Source organism: Arachis hypogaea, chromosome 1 (assembly GCF_003086295.3).
Source record: "Arachis hypogaea cultivar Tifrunner chromosome 1, arahy.Tifrunner.gnm2.J5K5, whole genome shotgun sequence".
Classification (NCBI taxonomy): Eukaryota; Viridiplantae; Streptophyta; class Magnoliopsida; order Fabales; family Fabaceae; genus Arachis; species Arachis hypogaea.
This window is the reverse complement of record NC_092036.1, coordinates 12,820,216-12,838,558: the sequence shown is the minus strand read 5'-3', so window position 1 is coordinate 12,838,558 and position 18,343 is coordinate 12,820,216. Positions and strand designations below refer to the sequence as shown.

General features: G+C 33.3%; 2 protein-coding genes and 1 non-coding gene across 4 annotated transcripts; 2 read left to right on the top strand and 1 right to left on the bottom strand.

The window, feature by feature from the left end:
• Positions 1 to 6,476: 6,476 nt before the first annotated feature.
• LOC140179724 (uncharacterized) lies at positions 6,477 to 6,890 on the bottom strand. The gene has a single exon (XM_072219409.1). It carries the CDS (start codon positions 6,888 to 6,890, stop codon positions 6,477 to 6,479), a length of 414 nt encoding a protein of 137 aa, XP_072075510.1.
• A 4,012-nt stretch (positions 6,891 to 10,902) lies between these two features.
• On the top strand, positions 10,903 to 14,785 carry LOC112797618 (uncharacterized). 2 transcript variants are annotated; one of them, XM_025840653.3, is made up of 5 exons: positions 10,903 to 11,260; positions 12,121 to 12,729; positions 13,154 to 13,361; positions 13,686 to 14,357; positions 14,462 to 14,785. In XM_025840653.3, the coding sequence occupies exons 2-5, from the start codon at positions 12,159 to 12,161 to the stop codon at positions 14,547 to 14,549; spliced, it is 1,539 nt and encodes a 512-aa protein (XP_025696438.1). In that variant the 5' UTR covers positions 10,903 to 11,260; positions 12,121 to 12,158; the 3' UTR covers positions 14,550 to 14,785. The 2 variants fall into 2 exon arrangements, with proteins under 2 accessions (XP_025696438.1, XP_025696446.1); XM_025840661.3 differs by having other exon boundaries at positions 11,024 to 11,260; positions 12,118 to 12,729.
• A 454-nt stretch (positions 14,786 to 15,239) lies between these two features.
• TRNAN-GUU (transfer RNA asparagine (anticodon GUU)) lies at positions 15,240 to 15,313 on the top strand. Its single transcript has one exon. It is a non-coding gene; the product is annotated as a tRNA-Asn (tRNA).
• The last annotated feature ends 3,030 nt before the right edge of the window (positions 15,314 to 18,343 follow it).

The window sequence follows — 18,343 nt, the reverse complement described above, 5'->3', positions numbered from 1 at the left end:
AGTTTGATTAAAGAACTACATTTTAAGGAATTATGATTTAAAGAGTTTGTTAATTTTAAAGAACGAATTTGATTGACATCCTCCCTAAAGTCTCGAGATCCTGCCGTGAGATTTACTTAATAAATTATTCTTTTAGTTTTTTAAAGAAGTTTAAATCTGAAATGGTTTTGAAGTCGATTTGTAAAAATCATGAGTAAGTAAGAACTGATTTTTTGTATGAAAGAAGAACTTGTTGTAAGTGAAGTGGTTTCGGAGGTTTGGAAAAGGTTATAAAAAATGGTGTTAGTTTTAAATAAAAATGATTTGAGTTCGGTTTGATAAGAAAGAAAAGAAGAAGAAGAACGAAAAGTAAATGAAAGAAAGATAATTAAAGGAATCTCTATCACAGGAGAGCAGAGAACAAAGATTAAAGAATATATTAACTAAAAAGATCTCTGACATAGAAAAGCAGAGAACAAAGATTAAAGAAATATATTAATTAATGGAATGACTACCACAGGAGAGCAGATGTGACATTGTTTGGGCCTTAGTGCCAAATGTAAATGGGGACGCCCACACAATGAGAACCGTTTTCCAGATGTACGCTTATTGATTTGGAAAGTCACACTGTATGCGGCCTAACCGTACGATTTATAAGCACACTGTATGCATCTGAAAAGCCATATCTAGGACTTGTGCCCGGATAATGTCGAGAGCGGATTGGCAACCGACACATGAGCTCATGACCTGCGTTAGGAATAGACATGCATCATACTAGATAAATGCAGAATACCCAGAAAGCTGCATAACCAGTTTTTAACCTGAACGTCCTTATAATAAGGAATCAATTTAATTGAATAATCTTGAATCATTTATATAGTTATTTTTTATGGTCAATAGATGTGATAGCTTTTTAAGACTCAATAAGTTATTGATAAGGAGATGTAGAGTAAACATCCAATTCGGTCCTTGTCCATTTTCACGAAGGACAAAGCGATTCCTGTCCAAAAAAAGGGACACTTCGACCCTCAACCTTTTTATTTTGGGACAATACGATCCCTTGTTAAAAAAATTATTTAAATAATAATAAAAATTGGTTTTGTGGAGTTTTTATTTGTATTTTGTGGGGGATTTTAAACATTCACAAAATTATTTTCAATAATATAGCTAATTACTACCACTACTATCACTACCATCTTCATCCTCATTATTATGACTCCTACTTTTATTATTTTTATTGATTTATCATCATTATTATCTCCTCTACCGTCATCATTACTAATACCAATATTATCAATATTAAAGTTCTCTTTTTTCATTTCTTATTCGATGTTATTTTTTCTTTTAAAAAGTATTTGTACTACAATTACTATTTTTTTGTGGCATCATTTTCATTGATAGTTTTTCTTCACTTAACCACCATTGGTGAAGGAATTTTTCAAAAACAAACTTATTAATAGTTTGTGGAGGTTTAAAACTCCCACAAAATACAAATAAAACTCACACAAAATCAATTTTTATTATTATTTAAATAATTTTTTTAACAGAGAGATCGTATTGTCCCAAAATAAAAAGGTTGAGGGTCGAAGTGTCCTTTTTTTTGACAGGGATCATTTTGTCCTTCATGAAAATGGACAAGGACCGAGTTGGGTGTTTACTCAGGAGATATATGATGAATTACGAAGGATTTTCTTTAGGTACACAATTTTTATATTTTTCTATTTTGTTTATTAATTATTTTTATAGTTTAATATTTAAAAACAAAAAAATAAGCATTCTCATTTATTTTGTTTTTTCACTATTTTTTGAAAAATGAAGACTTCTTTAGATTCAGATTCATATTTCGGCCTACCGCTTAAAAAATGAAGACAAATATGAATATTCATGACATTTAATTAAAATTATCTTTTCTAAATAACTAACATATATTTTAATTTATATATACTCTTTTTGAATCAGGATAATATTATTATCATTATTTTTTGAATTATGTTTTTTCTGATAATATATATACCTCTTTATTGTGTGCTTTTATAATTTAACATTTTAAAAAATTTTATAGTAATTTTAATTTTAATAAAATATGATATAAATAAGGTCACGTTAATATTAAAATAAAAAAATATTTATCTAATAAATTTAAAGAGTGAATGATATTATTAAAGTGGTGAAATATTCAGGAAGAGAATGGAAAAACTTCATAGGATGGAAATTATGACCAGAGGAGAGCAATGAAAGTTCTCTCACAATCTAAAAGACTCATTTGATTGAATTGGGTTTTTCTTGACTTATTTTTACAACTGGTTGCAACTATTAAAAATAACAATAATTAGCCTCCTAACTAACTATTATTTACAACTAAATCAACTACTAACTACTGTAACAAGTTACTCCATGTGTTTATTCATGTGGCACCCCTCTCAAGCTAGAATTGATGCTCTTCATCATTCTCAGCTTGCTCAAACATTGCTAAAACTGATTAGGAGCCAATTCTTTTGTCAATGTGTCTGCCACTTGATTGTGGGTGGAGATGGGTAGTAATTTTGTGACTTACTCTTGCCATTTGTCTCTCATAATGTGACAATCCATCTCTATATGTTTGGTTCTCTTATGGAATACGGAAATAGAGACAATATACAATGCAGATTGGCTATCAGAGTATATTTCAATTGGTCTTTCAACCTTATTCTCAGATCTTGCAGCACATAAGTGATCCACTGTGCCTCCTGTGTAGCCATTGCTAGAGCTCTATATTCAGCCTCACATGAAAAATTGGCGACTGTACTTTGTTTCTTACTTTTTCAGGACACAATTGAAGTGCCAATGAAAAAGCAGTAGCCTGAGGTTGATCTCTTTGTATCTGAACAAGTGCCCCAATCGCTGTCCGAAAAATTAGTGGGTGTTAAATCTGTGTTAGCTGCAAACATCAGCCCTTTGGTTGGTGTTCTTCTTAAGTATCTCAAAACTCTCAATGCTGCTTCAAAGAGTATGTTTGTGGGACAATCCAGGAATTGACTTTAGTCTTCCAACAGTATATCCAATTTCTGGCCTAGTATTAGTCAAATAAATCAGTTTTCCAATCAGCTTCTTATATTTTGTATTAGACTGCAATGGATTTCCTGAATTCTTGGTCAATTTGATGGTGTAGTCCATAAGTGTTGCTGCTGGCTTGGCATTTAGTAGGTTATAATCCTTCAAGAAATCGAGGCAATATTTCTTTTGATTCACCATGATTCTCCTCTTGCTTCGAATCACCTCCAAGCCAAGAAAGAACTTAAGTTCACCAATGTCTTTGATCTTAAACAAAAGATGCAAATACTGTTTGATGAAGCTGATCTCTGCCATGTCATCCCTTGAAACAATTAGGTCATCAACATATACTAGTATAAATGTGAAACCAGATTTTGTAGATTTGGTGAAAAGGCTATGGTCACTTCGAGACTAACAGTAACCAATCGAGAGAAGAGTGGAAGTGAGTTTAGTGTTCCACTGCCTGCTGGCTTGTTTTAAGCCATAAAGAGAACGATCTAACTTGCATACCAGTCCCGGGCCAGAGAAGAACAGTCCAAGAGGAGGCTTCATATAGACCTCTTCAACAAGATTCCCATGTAAAAAGGCCGTGTTGACATCTAATTGATGCACGAACCAGCCTTTGACCGCTGCAATGGCAAGTAAGATTTGAAGGTTTGTCATCTTCATAACTGGCTAAATATTTTAAGATAGTCTACCCCAGTCGTCTGGGTGAAGTCCTGTGCCACTAATATGGCCTTGTGGCGTTCCACCATTCCATTAGCATTGAGCTTCAATTTAAACACCCATCTGCAGCCTACAATCCTTTTTCTAAATGAAAGAGGTGTTAGAGTCAAAGTCTTATTTTCTTTTAGAGCATTTAACTCTACATTGTTTGCTTCTTGCCATTTTGGATCAGTGACAACTTCAGCATAGCATTTGGGTTCAGTGTGTTTTGGCTGAAAGGTGGCTTGATTGACAAATACAATGGAGGATGGACATAATGGAATGAGTGGTAAAGCAGAATCTAGTATGGAGGATTCAAACAATAGCAGAGTGGAATGTTCAAAGAAATTTTGTTTTAAATCATGAATAATGTCAAACTGATGTTCAAAAAAATTTTCATGAAGACATTGTGAAGAATGAGTTGTGCTGAAATCTGGTGTAGCTAATAGAGCTGATGAAGTAATCATGCATTGAAAATCAGCAAGGTATGCTGGTTTTCTTGTCTCCCTAGTGGACCTTCTTAAGGGTTGCATAATGGGAGTGTGTAATGGAATAGGAATATTAGTATGAGAGGATACTGATGGGGCATGATCTAAGAATTGGGACCTAGATGCAGTTTGCTGTTGTAATCCTAGTTGTGTGTATGATTGTTGAATTTCAATGCACAAAGAATTGTCAAATGTATGCAAATCATGTATGCAAAAATCTGGGTGTGTTTCAATCTCACCTTTCTCATTTTGTACAGTTTCCTGTATTGTAAAAGGTAAAACGAATTCATAAAAAATGGTGTTCCTTGAAATGAAGATATCTCTATTTCCAAGGTCTTACAGTAAATATCCTTTAACTCTTTCCTTTATACCAAGATAGACACACTTTCTGGCCCTTTTATCCAATTTGCTTCTATGATTCACTAGTGTAGATGCATACACCAAACATCCAAAGATTATTAGATATGAAATATCCGACTGTTTATCATATAATAATTAATATGGTGAGACATTTTTTAAAATACTACTGGAAATTCTATTCATCAATTGAAATGAATGTGCCACAGCATAATTCCAAAAATTTTTGGGTAAGTTGGAGTGAAACATTAATGCTCTTGTTATTTCTAGAATATGCTGATGTTTCATCTCAATTATTCCATTTTGTTGAGGCATTTCGACGCATGATGTTTGATGTATGATTCCATTTAGTGCATATAAAGCATTAAGTTTGAATTCAGGTCCATTGTCCATTCTAATCTTCTTGATAGTGATACCGAATTGGGTTTCAATTAATTTGACAAAACTTTTAACTAATTCAGCAGCTTCACTTTTTCCTTTCATGAAATAAATCCAAGTGAATCTACTTTTATCTTCTACTATCGTTAAGAAGTACTTAAAACTAGAAATTGATATAGTATTTATTGGACCCCAAATGTCAATATGCATAACATCAAATCTGTTCTTACTTTATGTAATTCTTGGTACAAAGAAAATTCTTTTTTGTTTTGCATAGTGACAAGAGTCACATGGCTTATTACAACTAGAAAATTGTAAATCAGTGTACGCCTTTTGCATCACCTTTATTCTATGATTCGGAAAATGCCCTAACCTAAGATGCCACAATGCAGAATGGTCAGGATATGATGAATGTGATGTGTGTGTATTGATGCATGCTGAATTTGATGTAGCTGCAACAGGTTGAAGATTTTCAAATGCATACAATCCATTTCTCTACTGTTCAACTACACAAACTGTCTTCAATGTTTTTTTTCTTAGATTGCACAACAATTTTCATAAAAAATCAGTTGATATTCAGAATCCAGAGTTAATTTTGAAACCGATATCAAATTGAATTTAAAAGTTGGAATGTAAAACACATTAAACAGTTGTAAATTGTTATGAAAAATGACATTTTCTGTTAGTGTTGTAATTGTTCTAGTTCCATCAGGCATGTTAATGATCACAAAGTTAATTTTATAAATTCTGTGGAAGGATTTGTGTGAGTAAGCTACAAGGCTAAAAACAGAGAGGGACATAATGTAGGATATACCTTTGTTGGACGGGAGAGGAGTGGTGCTAATCTGATTGATGTTATGCCTTGGCTGATATTCTTGGTTTTGCAGGAGAGCAAGCAATGCTTACCTCTGCTCTAAAGTAAAATGAGGCTCAGACCTATCATCCATCTCTCTCTGGGACTGCACTTGCATGTTGTTGTCTTCATCATCATCTTCAGCAACTATGTTGTTAAATGAGCTTTGATTGTTCTTGAGATTGGGAGGATATCCATGCTTCTTGTAACATACATCAATTAAGTGGCCTAACTTTTCACAGTAGGTACACTGTTTTTGACCTCTTCCCCCTCTACCTCTGCCTCTCATATTTTCAATATTGACCTCACTTCTCGAATTCGCACTACTGCTTCTTGCATTCACCATCAGTGCATTGCTGTCCAAAGTTTCAGGCATGTTTAATTGTCTTTCTTATTGTAAATCGGAGGCAAACACAGATTCTAACTTTGGCATGGGATTCATCATCATGAATTGTGATCTCACAGTGGCGAATTGATCACTTAATCCTATCAAGAACCTTACCACTTGGGATTTTTCTTTATAATTTCTCATGATACTTAGCTCGCAAGTGCACCTATCAATGCATCTTGAACAATTTGGTACAGGGCGAAAGTTCTCTAATTCTTCCCAGATTGTTTTCAATTGCGTGTAATAATCTGTCACAGATAGTTCTCCTTGCTGGCTAGGATACATCTCTTCTTCTAGCTCAGCAATCTTGTACATGTCTTCTTGGCAACTGTGTCAGTTCTCTCCATAGTTCTTCCGCCGAGTTGATCCAAATGACACTTTTAGCTATGTTAAGACTTAATGAGTGATTGATCCAAGAAACCACGAATGTGTTGCATCTTTCCCACGCATCAAACAGTGGATCTTCTTCTGTTGATCGCTGAGGTGAACCATCTATGAACCTGATCTTGTTCTTTCCTCTCAAGGCTCTCCACATTGCTCTCTCCCAAACTTGATAATTGTTGTGCTCTAATGCAATAGGTATTAGGGCTGTTCCTAAACTTTCTCCAGGATGCAAGAAATACGGACTTGCCAGATCTAATGCTGAATTCTGCTGGTTCCTATTTGAATTCAACTGTATCTGATTTAGATGACTTAGAAGACTTGTCAGCATTTACAGATCGATTGTTGGATTTGCTTCTGATGCCAGTTGTGACTAACGCTTGAATTCGCAATCAATTGTGTAATCTTCTTCCCAAGACTCGCTAATCGAAAATGGTTACCTAAATCTTGAATCTTGTTCAGACAACACATATCTCATTAGTCTCTATTGTTTGAGTCTTAAAGGAAGAGAAGAAAATAGTAGAAGAGAAAGAAAATAGACGAAGAATGAGAGAAGATTCAGAAAAGAGAAGGAAAAATCTAGCAGAAAAGAAAGGGGAAAAACTACAGTAGTGAAATTCAATAAAGTTTCTATCGATTCATCCTTTTTGAAGTTCAATTCCTCACTGATTTCTTCCTTCTACACTTACCGCACCATGTTGACGTGGTGAAGCATTCAGAAAGAGAATGGAAGAACTTCACAGGATGGGAATTGTGACCAGAGAGCAATGAAAGTTCTCTCACAATCTCAAAGACTCATTTGATTGAATTTGATTTTTCTTATTAAAAATAACAACAATTAGCTTCTTAACTAATTATTATTTACAACTAATTCATCTACTAACTACTCTAACAAGTTACTCCACGTATTTACTCATGTGACAGATATATTAACAAAAAATAAAATTAATTTCTTAAAAATAATAGAAAAACAGCTGAATAGACACGTAATGCCTGTTGAACCGCTAGTAATTATTAATGTGTCTCGTAATTTTATAATCTGATATCAGAATTTGATCATTATTATTCAAAAGATAAAAATTTACCATAAGACAAGAAGAAAAATTCAAGCCCAAATCAAATTTTTGTGTGAGCTAAAAATACGTGTTAGATAGATAATTATTAGTGTATTTCTCTAATTTAAATGTTTGGAATAATGATTTTCATGTGAAAGTGATTCATTAGTTATTAACAATTATGTATGTATTATCTTGAGTATTTTTTGTGTTAATTATTATTGTGATTAACTTCTCTAATCACAACTTATTTTTTAGAATGCTTGTTGCAAATTAAATTTAATTATTATTGCTTAATTAATAATATGATATATCTTTTGTTGAGAAACAAGTGTAATGAATTAGTTTCGAATTCAAAAAAAAATAAGAAAAGAGTTTTTAAAATAAAAGGTAATTTTTTTAAATAAATAAAATAGAGATCAATTTTACTTGATTATACATTTTTAAAAATAAAGACGCAAATGCATTTTTTTATGAATCTATAGAAATCGCGGATTAGGGAAGAATGTAAACTGTTATTGGTAGCCGCAGTTTATGTGTATTCGGAGGTGAACAGAAACCGCTATAAGCAGCAGTGGTTTCTATAGAATGTTGTTTGAGCGGCTGTAGCTTATGTGTATTGGATGTTGAACGTAACGTTAAGTGTGTTACCAATGTCCAAGTGCCCAACTCCAAGAGTGTCTAGTATGTCAAGAACTTTCAATTTGAAATGGGCGCTTCATTGTGGTAACGCTCAAGTTTCTTTCATGTATGTTTAATGCCTTTGCATGCATCATTAGTGAATTAATGATTAAAATATGCATGCATGTGCTATTAATTAATAATGAAATAATGCAAAAAACATGCATGCACTAAGGTTAATTCATGAAGCTTATATGTATGTTAATAGCATGAATTAAAGAATGAAGCATGCATGTTGAAGGCGTTATAAACGCCACTTAATGAAGCATGCAAGCAATACATATTATTCAAGAAATAAGCAAAGTATGTAAAGAAAGTTTGACGTTGGTAACGCCCAACTCAAAAGGCGTCATCCAAGAGTAATGTCTGTGAGCCTATCTTTTTCACAAAATGGACGTTATTAACGTCTAAAATGAAGAGCGGTATTTCAAATAGAAGCGTGAATATTTGATTTATGAGAAAAACTTGAGTGTAATAAAGCGCACATTTCAAATTGAAAAGCTCTTGACATACTAGACATTCTTGGAGCGGGCAATTGGACATTAGTAACACATTCAACGTAAACCGCTACTGATTTACGTTCAACATCCAGCGATTTATGTCAAAAAACGTTTTGCAGAAATCATTGTCGTGTAGCAGTTTCTGTTCACCTCCCAATGCACGTAAACCGCAAACTGCTAGTAGCGGTTTACGTTCTCTCCTAATCCGCTACTGCCAGTAACGGTTTTTATAGATTCATAAAAAATTACATTTATGTCTTTGTTTTATAAAATGTGTAATCAGATAAAATTGATGTCCATTTTATTTATTTAAAAAAATTGTCCTAAAATAAAAGACTCATAATATGTATTCTTAGTGATAATCAATTAATCGTAGTTGAATAAAGTGCAACTGATAATAAATTTTTGTAGCTTGCCCTGTTATATCTCCGCGTGTTAAGCCTTTGTTTCAGATTGCAACTCGAATTAGAACCTCAATTCATGGAAAGCATTAATTAAGAGAAAAAATAAATGTTTTAAGCATAGTTGGGATGGCTCGTTGTTCAAGGAATTTAAAAATCCAAACTCATCAGTATGTAATGTTTAATATTATTTTTTTTTTGGGCAAGGTTTTAATATTATTTATCATATTATACTTTATTTTGAATATATAATTATTTATGAATCATTATCTATTTAGCTTTTAGAATAAATAATTTTATGATATAATATTATAATTTTACGTGAAGAATATAGTAAAAGTATTTAGTCATTTTTACATATCAATTTAATTTTTGAAATAATAAATGTTTTGACAAAATTAGAAACTTATATTGTTTGGATTTTTGTTTATTTTCTTCAAAGTCCGAGGACCAGAAAAGAAGTCTCTTATGATTTTCAGGGCAAGAATTCGACGTAAAATTTTTTAAATATTCTCTTTTCTACAATCACTATTATCAGTTCATTATTGCAGTTTTTTTAAGTGCACTTGTCTAGATTCTTAGTGGAAATTGTTTAAAAAGTTTTAATTTATTTATTAAAATTGTTCATAAAAATATATTACTCCCATATTTGTGTGATGTTTTAAAATGTAATTTTTAGAAATAAATTATTCATAAAATAATTTATTGACAAATTTAAAATTTTATTCCTTTTTCAAAATGTAGATATTTCAAAAAAATATATTACACTTGGTTATCTACTTCCACCAAGACCTATCTTAAATAGAACATAAGATACTTATCAGTTATCAGCTTAGTTATTCACATATTTATTATTATTATTATTATTATTATTCATGCATTTAAGAAATAAAATGGTGATGAGTTAGTATACACTAGAATAAATAATGGCTTTAGTTTACTTATTATCCATTCAAATTTAATCTAATGGTTACCATCAAAGTTATTAACTCAACAGGGACGACTATTTAAACTCAAGTTCTTTTTATTTAAACTCTTCATATGAAATTGAAAGATAAGGGAATTTTTTTTTTTTTGGTATTAAAGATTAGGAAATGTTATTCAGAAAAAATTGGAACTATTTAATTTAATAATAAAGTCATTTCAAGTCAGCAATGCACTTGTTTTTTTTGTTTTTTTTGTTTTTGGCATATGCACCTAGAATTTTCATTTTTGGTCGTGCATACGCACCTAGAATAATTAGGGTGAAAATAAAAACTGCAAAATATATATGGGCTTGTACCAAAAACCATACTATTGAGCATAACATATGGCCCAAATTAATCTAGCACCCCTCCCCCCCCCCCTCTCAAACCACCAATAATTATCCTAACACCTTTTAAAGTGATATAGTTCCTGACCCAAAAAGAAAAGTGATATAGTTGGTTACAAATATTTTATTATTTTTGCAAAAATTTCCATAAAAAATATATATTTATGGTATGATCATTTATCATGCAATTTATAATATATAGTAAATAGTTCAAAAATCCAAGAATTGGGTGTTATGTAGTCATCTTTTTCTTTGTGTGATGTATAATTATGATGAAATGTCATGAAGATGAACTCGCTGAATTCATTATTGTTAATAGCTACTCCATCAATCTTTCATTCATACTTTTAAGTTTGAACAAATTAAACATGTCTGAATGCAATAAAAACGGTCCGGTTCAATACTTATTACCGTTGGAGAGAAAATCGTTTGAAAACCGTCGAACCGGCCGGTTGAATCAGATCAGCAATTGGCCGGTTCGAATAAAACGACGCCGTTTTGTTTATTTGAAAAAAAAAACAGAAAACAAAAGCAGAACCATTCGTGCACTCCCTGGAGAGTGGAGACCTCTGAAGCCAAGGAAAACCCTAGCCCTTCATCGCCGCCGCCGTCCCCAGGTCCTCAGCGCCGCCGCTGCTTCCTCTTCCCCGTGTCGTTTTCATCTTCGCTGGCACGTCGTTTTCATCTTCCTCTTCCCCAGGTAGCTCGGCACGTCGTTTTGATCTTCGCTGGCTTCTCAGCACGGAACCCAGGTTAGTGGCCCTGCTTTCAATTCTTCGCCTCCGCTTCTTCTTTTTAATAAGTACTCTTCCTTAATTTGAGTCAGAGTTTGCATTTTAGTTTAGTTGGTTCCAACTCATTGTTATTGCATCATCATATAAATGACTCACTACTCCAGTCCATGTTGGTAAATGTGGTTTATGAAAACAGCCACCTAATTTACCAACTATAGTCAATTAAAAAAAGTCTAAGTTGTTATTCAATATGAATAATTGAACTTGCGCGCGTTATAATTTTGGAAGAAATGTTTGTTGCATCAAAATGGTAATGGACATGAATGCTGGTTATGCAGGGTGAAGCATATTTAATTAAAGACTAATTGTTTTTTTCTTGCTTTGGTTTCTTTTCATTTATTAGTGACTTGGTACAATATATACAATTTTCAGGCCTAGACAGATCCATATTGTTGATTCCTTTGACTGTTATTTGCATCAATACAATTTTGTCGGTGACTAATCCAAGTTTCTTTGAAGCTGATAAGCATTTTATTTCAGATTTGCCTCTGCCTTCTTTTATCAATACATACTTGATACTTATATCAATTTGTTTACCGATTGTTGCTAATCCACATAATTAGCTTCTTATGGATAATGGATATGGATGTTGAAACAAATAAAATTCCCATTTCATTTCAATATAAACCTGTGCTTCAGTCTCCGAACCTGTTCTCCCTTGTTCTGTTCTGTTGTTCAATTGTAACTATTAATGACTAAAATTAGTTAGCATCCTTTAAATCGTTACAAATTTAGTTTAATAACAATAATAATATACGTAATTTAAAAATGTTAAATTAATTACACTTTTTTGTTTGGGTAACGATAAACTGAAGCAGTAAGGCGGAGGAGCTGAAAATCGGAGAAGGAAGAAGCTATGCTCCGTTCAGCTTTGCTTCCGGCCCCCTACAATTTTTTGCCGGTTCGAGTGAGAACCGGCACGTGCCATTCCTTCGCTCTCGCACGTGCCTCTCAGGCTATCGTCTCCCCACTCTTTTCGCGCTTCGATCTCCACTTCCATCGGTTCCGACAACCCCGCGTGAGTTTACGCGCCGTGCGTCGCTCCCCTGCCACATCTTCGAGGAGGCGACGGCGTCGTGGCACGAAAACGAACGACGATAAATTCGATTACTACGACGACGATGACGAAGACTTTGAGGATGACGACGTCGTTTTGGGTGGCGATAATGAGTACTACTACGACGACGATGGTGATGAAGACGAAGACGAAGAAGGTGGTGATGAAGAGGGAATGATACCGTTTGAGAAGATGAGGAAGTGGTTCAAGCACAAACCCAGAGGGTTCGGTGAAGGGAAAGTGTATGATACTTCCGTTGAGGACAAGCTGCTTGATGAAATGCGTCAGAGCAGAGAAGCACAAGCTGCTAACTTGAAGAAGCTCAAGAGCGGTGTCGTTAACTCCAAAAACAGTGAAGAAAAGAAGAAAGGTTTAGTTACATTTGAAAACTGTTTGAATTTTATTCCACAGAGTGATTGCTTTTGTGCTATTGTTCACTTGTTTGTGTTTCATGTTACTATGTTTGGTGAAATAATACATTCGTTTTAACTTTTAAGCAAATTTTGATGTTTTCTTAATTTTTTCTTCTTATCCTGAATTCTTTAATCTTTGTTGATTCAGAAGTGCATATTTTATGGAGCCTGAAAAGAATATAAGAACTTGGTAATGGTCAAAGGAAATTGCTAGTGGTCTAGTGTGGTTTATATGTTGTTGTTGTTGTTGTTGTTTGTTTGTTTGTTTGTGTTTGGCCTTTGGATGAAACAGGCCATTGTTTTTGGCCATTGTTTACTTCTTGTTTCTGCGGTGTTTACAATTTGGCATTTGACTATTACTGTTGTCATGAAATTTTGAAGACGCTCAAGTTGTTCCGATTGGTGGTCGAGTGCGCTTGGTGAACCTGCCGAAAAAGAAGAACATTCATAGGGATCTGAAATCTGCATTTGAAGGGATTCCAGGCATAGTGAATATCGTCCCGGCAGTTATTGGAAACAAGAAGACACGGGACCCTATCTGCAAGGGTTTTGCTTTTGTTGATTTCAAGTGTGAAGCAGATGCAGTTAGGTAGGTGTGTTCTAGAACTCTAGTCTATACACAGTGCATGGAGTTTTTTCCCTTTTAGAAACTCTTATTTTATTTATCACAGTGAAAATATGTAAAACTTTAAAAGATTGTTTTCTTCTCTTGGTTAACAAATTCAAGCTTCATTTCTTTTACTCGGGTAAAGTGGAATGATTTCAGATGTGTATTTCTTGGAATTAAGGATCTAGTCATAATGGTTGTTGATTATTTGTACCATTATCAATGCCAGAAAGTGTTGCTGGCTCACAGTGATTTTAATTGTTTTCCCTGTGGTAGTATATTTTACTCAAATGATCATTCCTTCAGGTTTATAGAGCTATATTCTGGACAAAGTATTGCTTTTGGCAAGATTCAGAAGCCAATAAAATGTGAATTTGTAAATGCACATTCTTCCTCTCCTGTTTCTCCGAAATCAAGTGCAAATCTTAACACTACTCCACTCCTCATGGTCTCTGATGTTGAAGAGGACTCAAATGAGGTTTCTAACGTGAAGGATTCTGCCCTTAGTTCTTGGGATGGGACCACTTTGGATGTTTCAGATGAAGCAGACAATCAAATATACAGAGAAGGAGAAGAAGAGACTTCTGCAGAGGAACCTGATTCTGCCACTGTGTTCAAGGGAGATTATGATGAGAGTGAAGAGGATAAAGAAGAGGGTTCTGTAGGGGATCAGGTTGCTGCCACAGCTTTCATGACAGATTATGATGATAGTGTAGAAGAAGAAGAAGATGAAGAGGGTTCTGTAGAGGATCAGGATGCTGCCACTGCTTTCATGGATGATGATGATGATGATAGTGTGGAAATGCAGATTAATTCCGAAATTGGTTCACTTTCCTTAGAGCAGATAGACAGAAACCCCACAGCTGAACCAAATTCATCTGCTGAAGTTGGACAAGAGAGCGTGCAGAAGAAAAAGCGGGCTTCGAAACAGAAAGGCAAGAAGGTTCCAAAGTTAGATGTTCCTGGATCCGCAAAGAGGTAATTATCTCAGTATCTGTGTGCATTTTACACACGTTTATCAGATGATGATTCTCATGCTTGCTTTTCATTCTAAAATGTTTATTCCATTCACACTGGTACAGGTTAAAGATCAAGGAAAAGGCTGTACTAAGTGATGTTTTTGCCAAGTATGGATCAAAAGCTGCCGTAGCTGCTTCCAAGGAAAGTTAGTACTATGCCAGACTCGAGAGATTTGCAAGGCTAAAACCATTATCCGCATGTTGGAAATTGAGAATCAGAACTAAAAAGCCACATTGCATGCAAATGGACTTTCTAGCTGGCCATAAATGCCAGTTTTTGGATCAGTGCACAATTAAACAGTTCTGTAGTAACATAGGGGCAGCAATATTTCTATGAATGCCAAATCATTCTTTATTAATATCATTTCTCACATGAGTTGGAATCCAGATGTTCATCGGAAGCTTTCATATCGCAAACTGCCATATCGAAACGACGACTGATCTATTGGTCACTTGGAAAATCATACTACTAAATGTGATTGAAATCACACGTCTCAACAATAAGAATTGAACATGCGCATCTATTGAAATTTTCATTTATTATTGATTAATTTTATAACTTTTTAACAAGTCCCTAATAGTCCAATTGGTGGTATATAAACAAGTATATAGGTGATAAATAAATGATTCCAATCCTTAAATGAAATTATTTCGTGAATGAAGTTTAGTTGGATTAATAGTACTGTGCCATTTATCATATTATTAAAAAAATTGTTTGATTTTTTCGTTAATAATATTTCCTAAGACTAAGGATCTAAGAAATTAAGAATTAAATTGGCGTTGGTAGGTTTTTCCCTCTATTAAAGAAGTTATCAATGTAAATTAAATCATAATTGTAGAAGCTGGAGTAGCTCAGTTGGTTAGAGCGTGTGGCTGTTAACCACAAGGTCGAAGGTTCAAGCCCTTCCTCTAGCGTATTTTAAGTCAAATTAAATCATGCATCCCTTCCATACGTTCATACATGACTTGGATTTTTCAATGAAATAAATTAATACACACACATATAATAGTATGGGACTTGAAGCCAATTTTAATATGAAATAATCAATCCAACTATATATTATTACTACACCAAAATCCATTAAAAGATAAATTTAATTTTAATACACTATTAACATAAATATAAAATAATTATATATATATATATAATTTTATAATACTATATTAAAAAAATAATTACTATAATACTTTTCTAAAATAATTACTCTTTTATAGGAATTAAATAGTGATAGATTTAAAATTTATTTTTTACAATTCAAAAATTAGTATTATTAGCACTTCTAAAAAAAAAAAAGTTCACAGCAACCAACTCATAATGACTGGTAATTAAGTCATCACAATACCATCAAGCATAGTTGTCAGAATCGAACCGGTAATCGAACCGGTCAAATTACTGGGTCACTGGGTCATTGGTTCAACCGGTGGGTCACTGGTTGAACCGGTGGGTCACTGGTTGAACCGGTTGACTCGGTACTATATAAATAAAAAATAAAAATAGTCAAAAACTTAAAATTAAATTTTGAAAAATACATATTTTTACTAATATTTTAAGAACAATTAAGTTGAATTCTATAAATAATTAATACAAAAATAGACATATAATTAGTTCATACTACTATATAGTATCTTAATTAGACACAATAAGAATAACAATCTATGAATTATATCCAAAGAATAATTTTAAAGTCTAAATATTTTTGTATAATTGAATAATTATATAAATTAATTTTTTTCTCAGAATAAATACTTTTTATTTTATTTTTATATTCATTATTATTTTTTATTTTAAAATTAATTAATTTGTACTTCAATTAAAAAATAATTAATTTAAAAAATATTGAGTTAAGTATTTTCATGTATATATATATATATATATGTATTAGTTATAAAAAAATGAAATATATATTATAAAAAGCATCAGCAATGCTAAATAAACAGGTAGCGCAGTGGTTGTCAACTTGGTCTTCAATTCAGAAGACCCAAGTTCGACTCCTCCCTGCAAATGTATTTTACCAAATTTAACAACCGCATGCTGACGTCAGCGTGACGTCATCAGCACGCAAGTTAGCCGTTGACCGGACCGGTTCAGTTCTGGTCCGTGTCGATTTTGACCGGTTTGATCGGTTCGTACCGGTTTTGACCAGTTCATTTCCTTAAGCGGTCAATATACCAAACCGGACCGGTATATGGTCCGGTTCACCGATTTTCCGGTCGAACCTGCCGGTCCGGTCCGGTTTTTACAACTATGCCATCAAGTTAAAGTATAACATTTATTATATCTTTATACACTTTTAATCTTAAATTCTTGGATGATAGATTCAGGAGCCAATGAACATGTATCATTTTCTATTAGTGCATTTAGTACGTTATATCATATCAAGTCTATATACGTCAACTTTTTTGATGGAACAAAAATTGTTACTAACGTAGCAGGAGCCATTCAATTTACAAGCCAATTTCATTTAGTTCATGCATTGTACATACTAAACTTTAAATTCAACCTCATTTCAGTCTCTAAATTGATATCAGACCTTAATTGTCGATTCATTTTTAATGACTCTAATTGCGAGATACAGGATCAACTCTCCAAGAAGATGATTGAAGTAGCTGAACAAAGAAGAGGCCTGTATGCATTCGAAAATCTTTCAACAACTGCATTCACTGCATCCACAAATAATACATCAACACTGGCCGCTCTGGTTTCTCCTTGTGATTCCAACAAGAGAAATGAAGAGGCATTATGGCATTTTAGATTAGGACACATTTCAAATAGAAAAATGAAAATAATGTAGCAATTTTACTCATGTTTAGTGAATAAAGGATCTGTAAATCCATGTGACTCATGTCACTTTGCCAAAAAAAATTCCTTTTCCATCTAGTTTATCACAATCTGAAAACTTGTTTGAGCTTGTGCATATAGATATGTGGGGACCACTTGGTACTCCCTCTATAGGAGGACATAAATACTTTCTTACTGTAATAGAAGACAAAAGTAGATTTACATAGTTATTTTTTATGAAATCAAAGGCTGAAGCCTCTTCTCATGTGCAAAATTATGTGAAATTAGTTAGCACTCAGTTTAATATCAAAGTAAAGAAAACTAGGACAGATAATGATGCAGAGTTTAAACTAACTTCTTTCTACAACTCAAAATGGAATCTTGCATCAAATAATTTGCGTTGAGACACCTCAACAAAATAATATTGTAGAACATAAACATCAACATATACTTGAAGTAACTAGAGCTCTAATGTTTCATTCAGCCATGCCAAGATGTTTTTAGAATTATATAGCTGCACAAGCAGTCCACATAATTAATAGGATTCCAAGCACCTTGTTACAAAATCACTCTCCTTATCAAAATTTAAAGAACAAATTACCAAAAATTGATTATTTGAGAGTCCTTGGGTGCTTGGCATATGCCTCCACACTCACTGCTCATAGGACAAAGCTTGATAAGAGAGCACGTAAGTGTGTGCATATTGGTCATAAATCAGGTGTAAAAGGTTACATACTTTATGATTTGTCAAATAGAGAAATTTTTGTGTCAAGAAATATGATTTTTTATGAGGATATTTTGTCGTACCAAACGTTTTACTTGGCTGCTCTTGATTCTAACCTCAAACAAATTTCACACCACCACAAAGATCTACATACACATTTATTGACCCATTCGATATAGGCATTTCATCTGATCATAGCATTACTTCACAGAACATGACACTTGAGTCTAGTCTCAATAATCAATTGCATAATCATTATGACAATGCTGAATTACATGGACCATATGTTGAGATCATTCCCCAGGGCATAGATACTGATGCATCGGAATTTAATTACACACATTTATCATACTATGAGAATGTATAAGAACTTAGGAGATCAGATAGAATGAGGAGGTCTCCCTCCTATTTGAAAAATTTTCATTGCATGCTTGCTGCTTCA

What these genes read in the sequence shown, in the direction of transcription:
- LOC140179724 (XM_072219409.1), bottom strand. Translation starts at nt 6,890, where the DNA reads ATGCTGACAAGTCTTCTAAGTCATCTAAATCAGATACAGTTGAATTCA.
- LOC112797618 (XM_025840653.3), top strand. Translation starts at nt 12,159, where the DNA reads ATGCTCCGTTCAGCTTTGCTTCCGGCCCCCTACAATTTTTTGCCGGTT. An exon ending in CAGTGAAGAAAAGAAGAAAG is followed by an intron (nt 12,730 to 13,153) that starts GTTTAGTTACAT and finishes GAAATTTTGAAG; the next exon opens with ACGCTCAAGTTGTTCCGATT. An exon ending in TGTGAAGCAGATGCAGTTAG is followed by an intron (nt 13,362 to 13,685) that starts GTAGGTGTGTTC and finishes TCATTCCTTCAG; the next exon opens with GTTTATAGAGCTATATTCTG.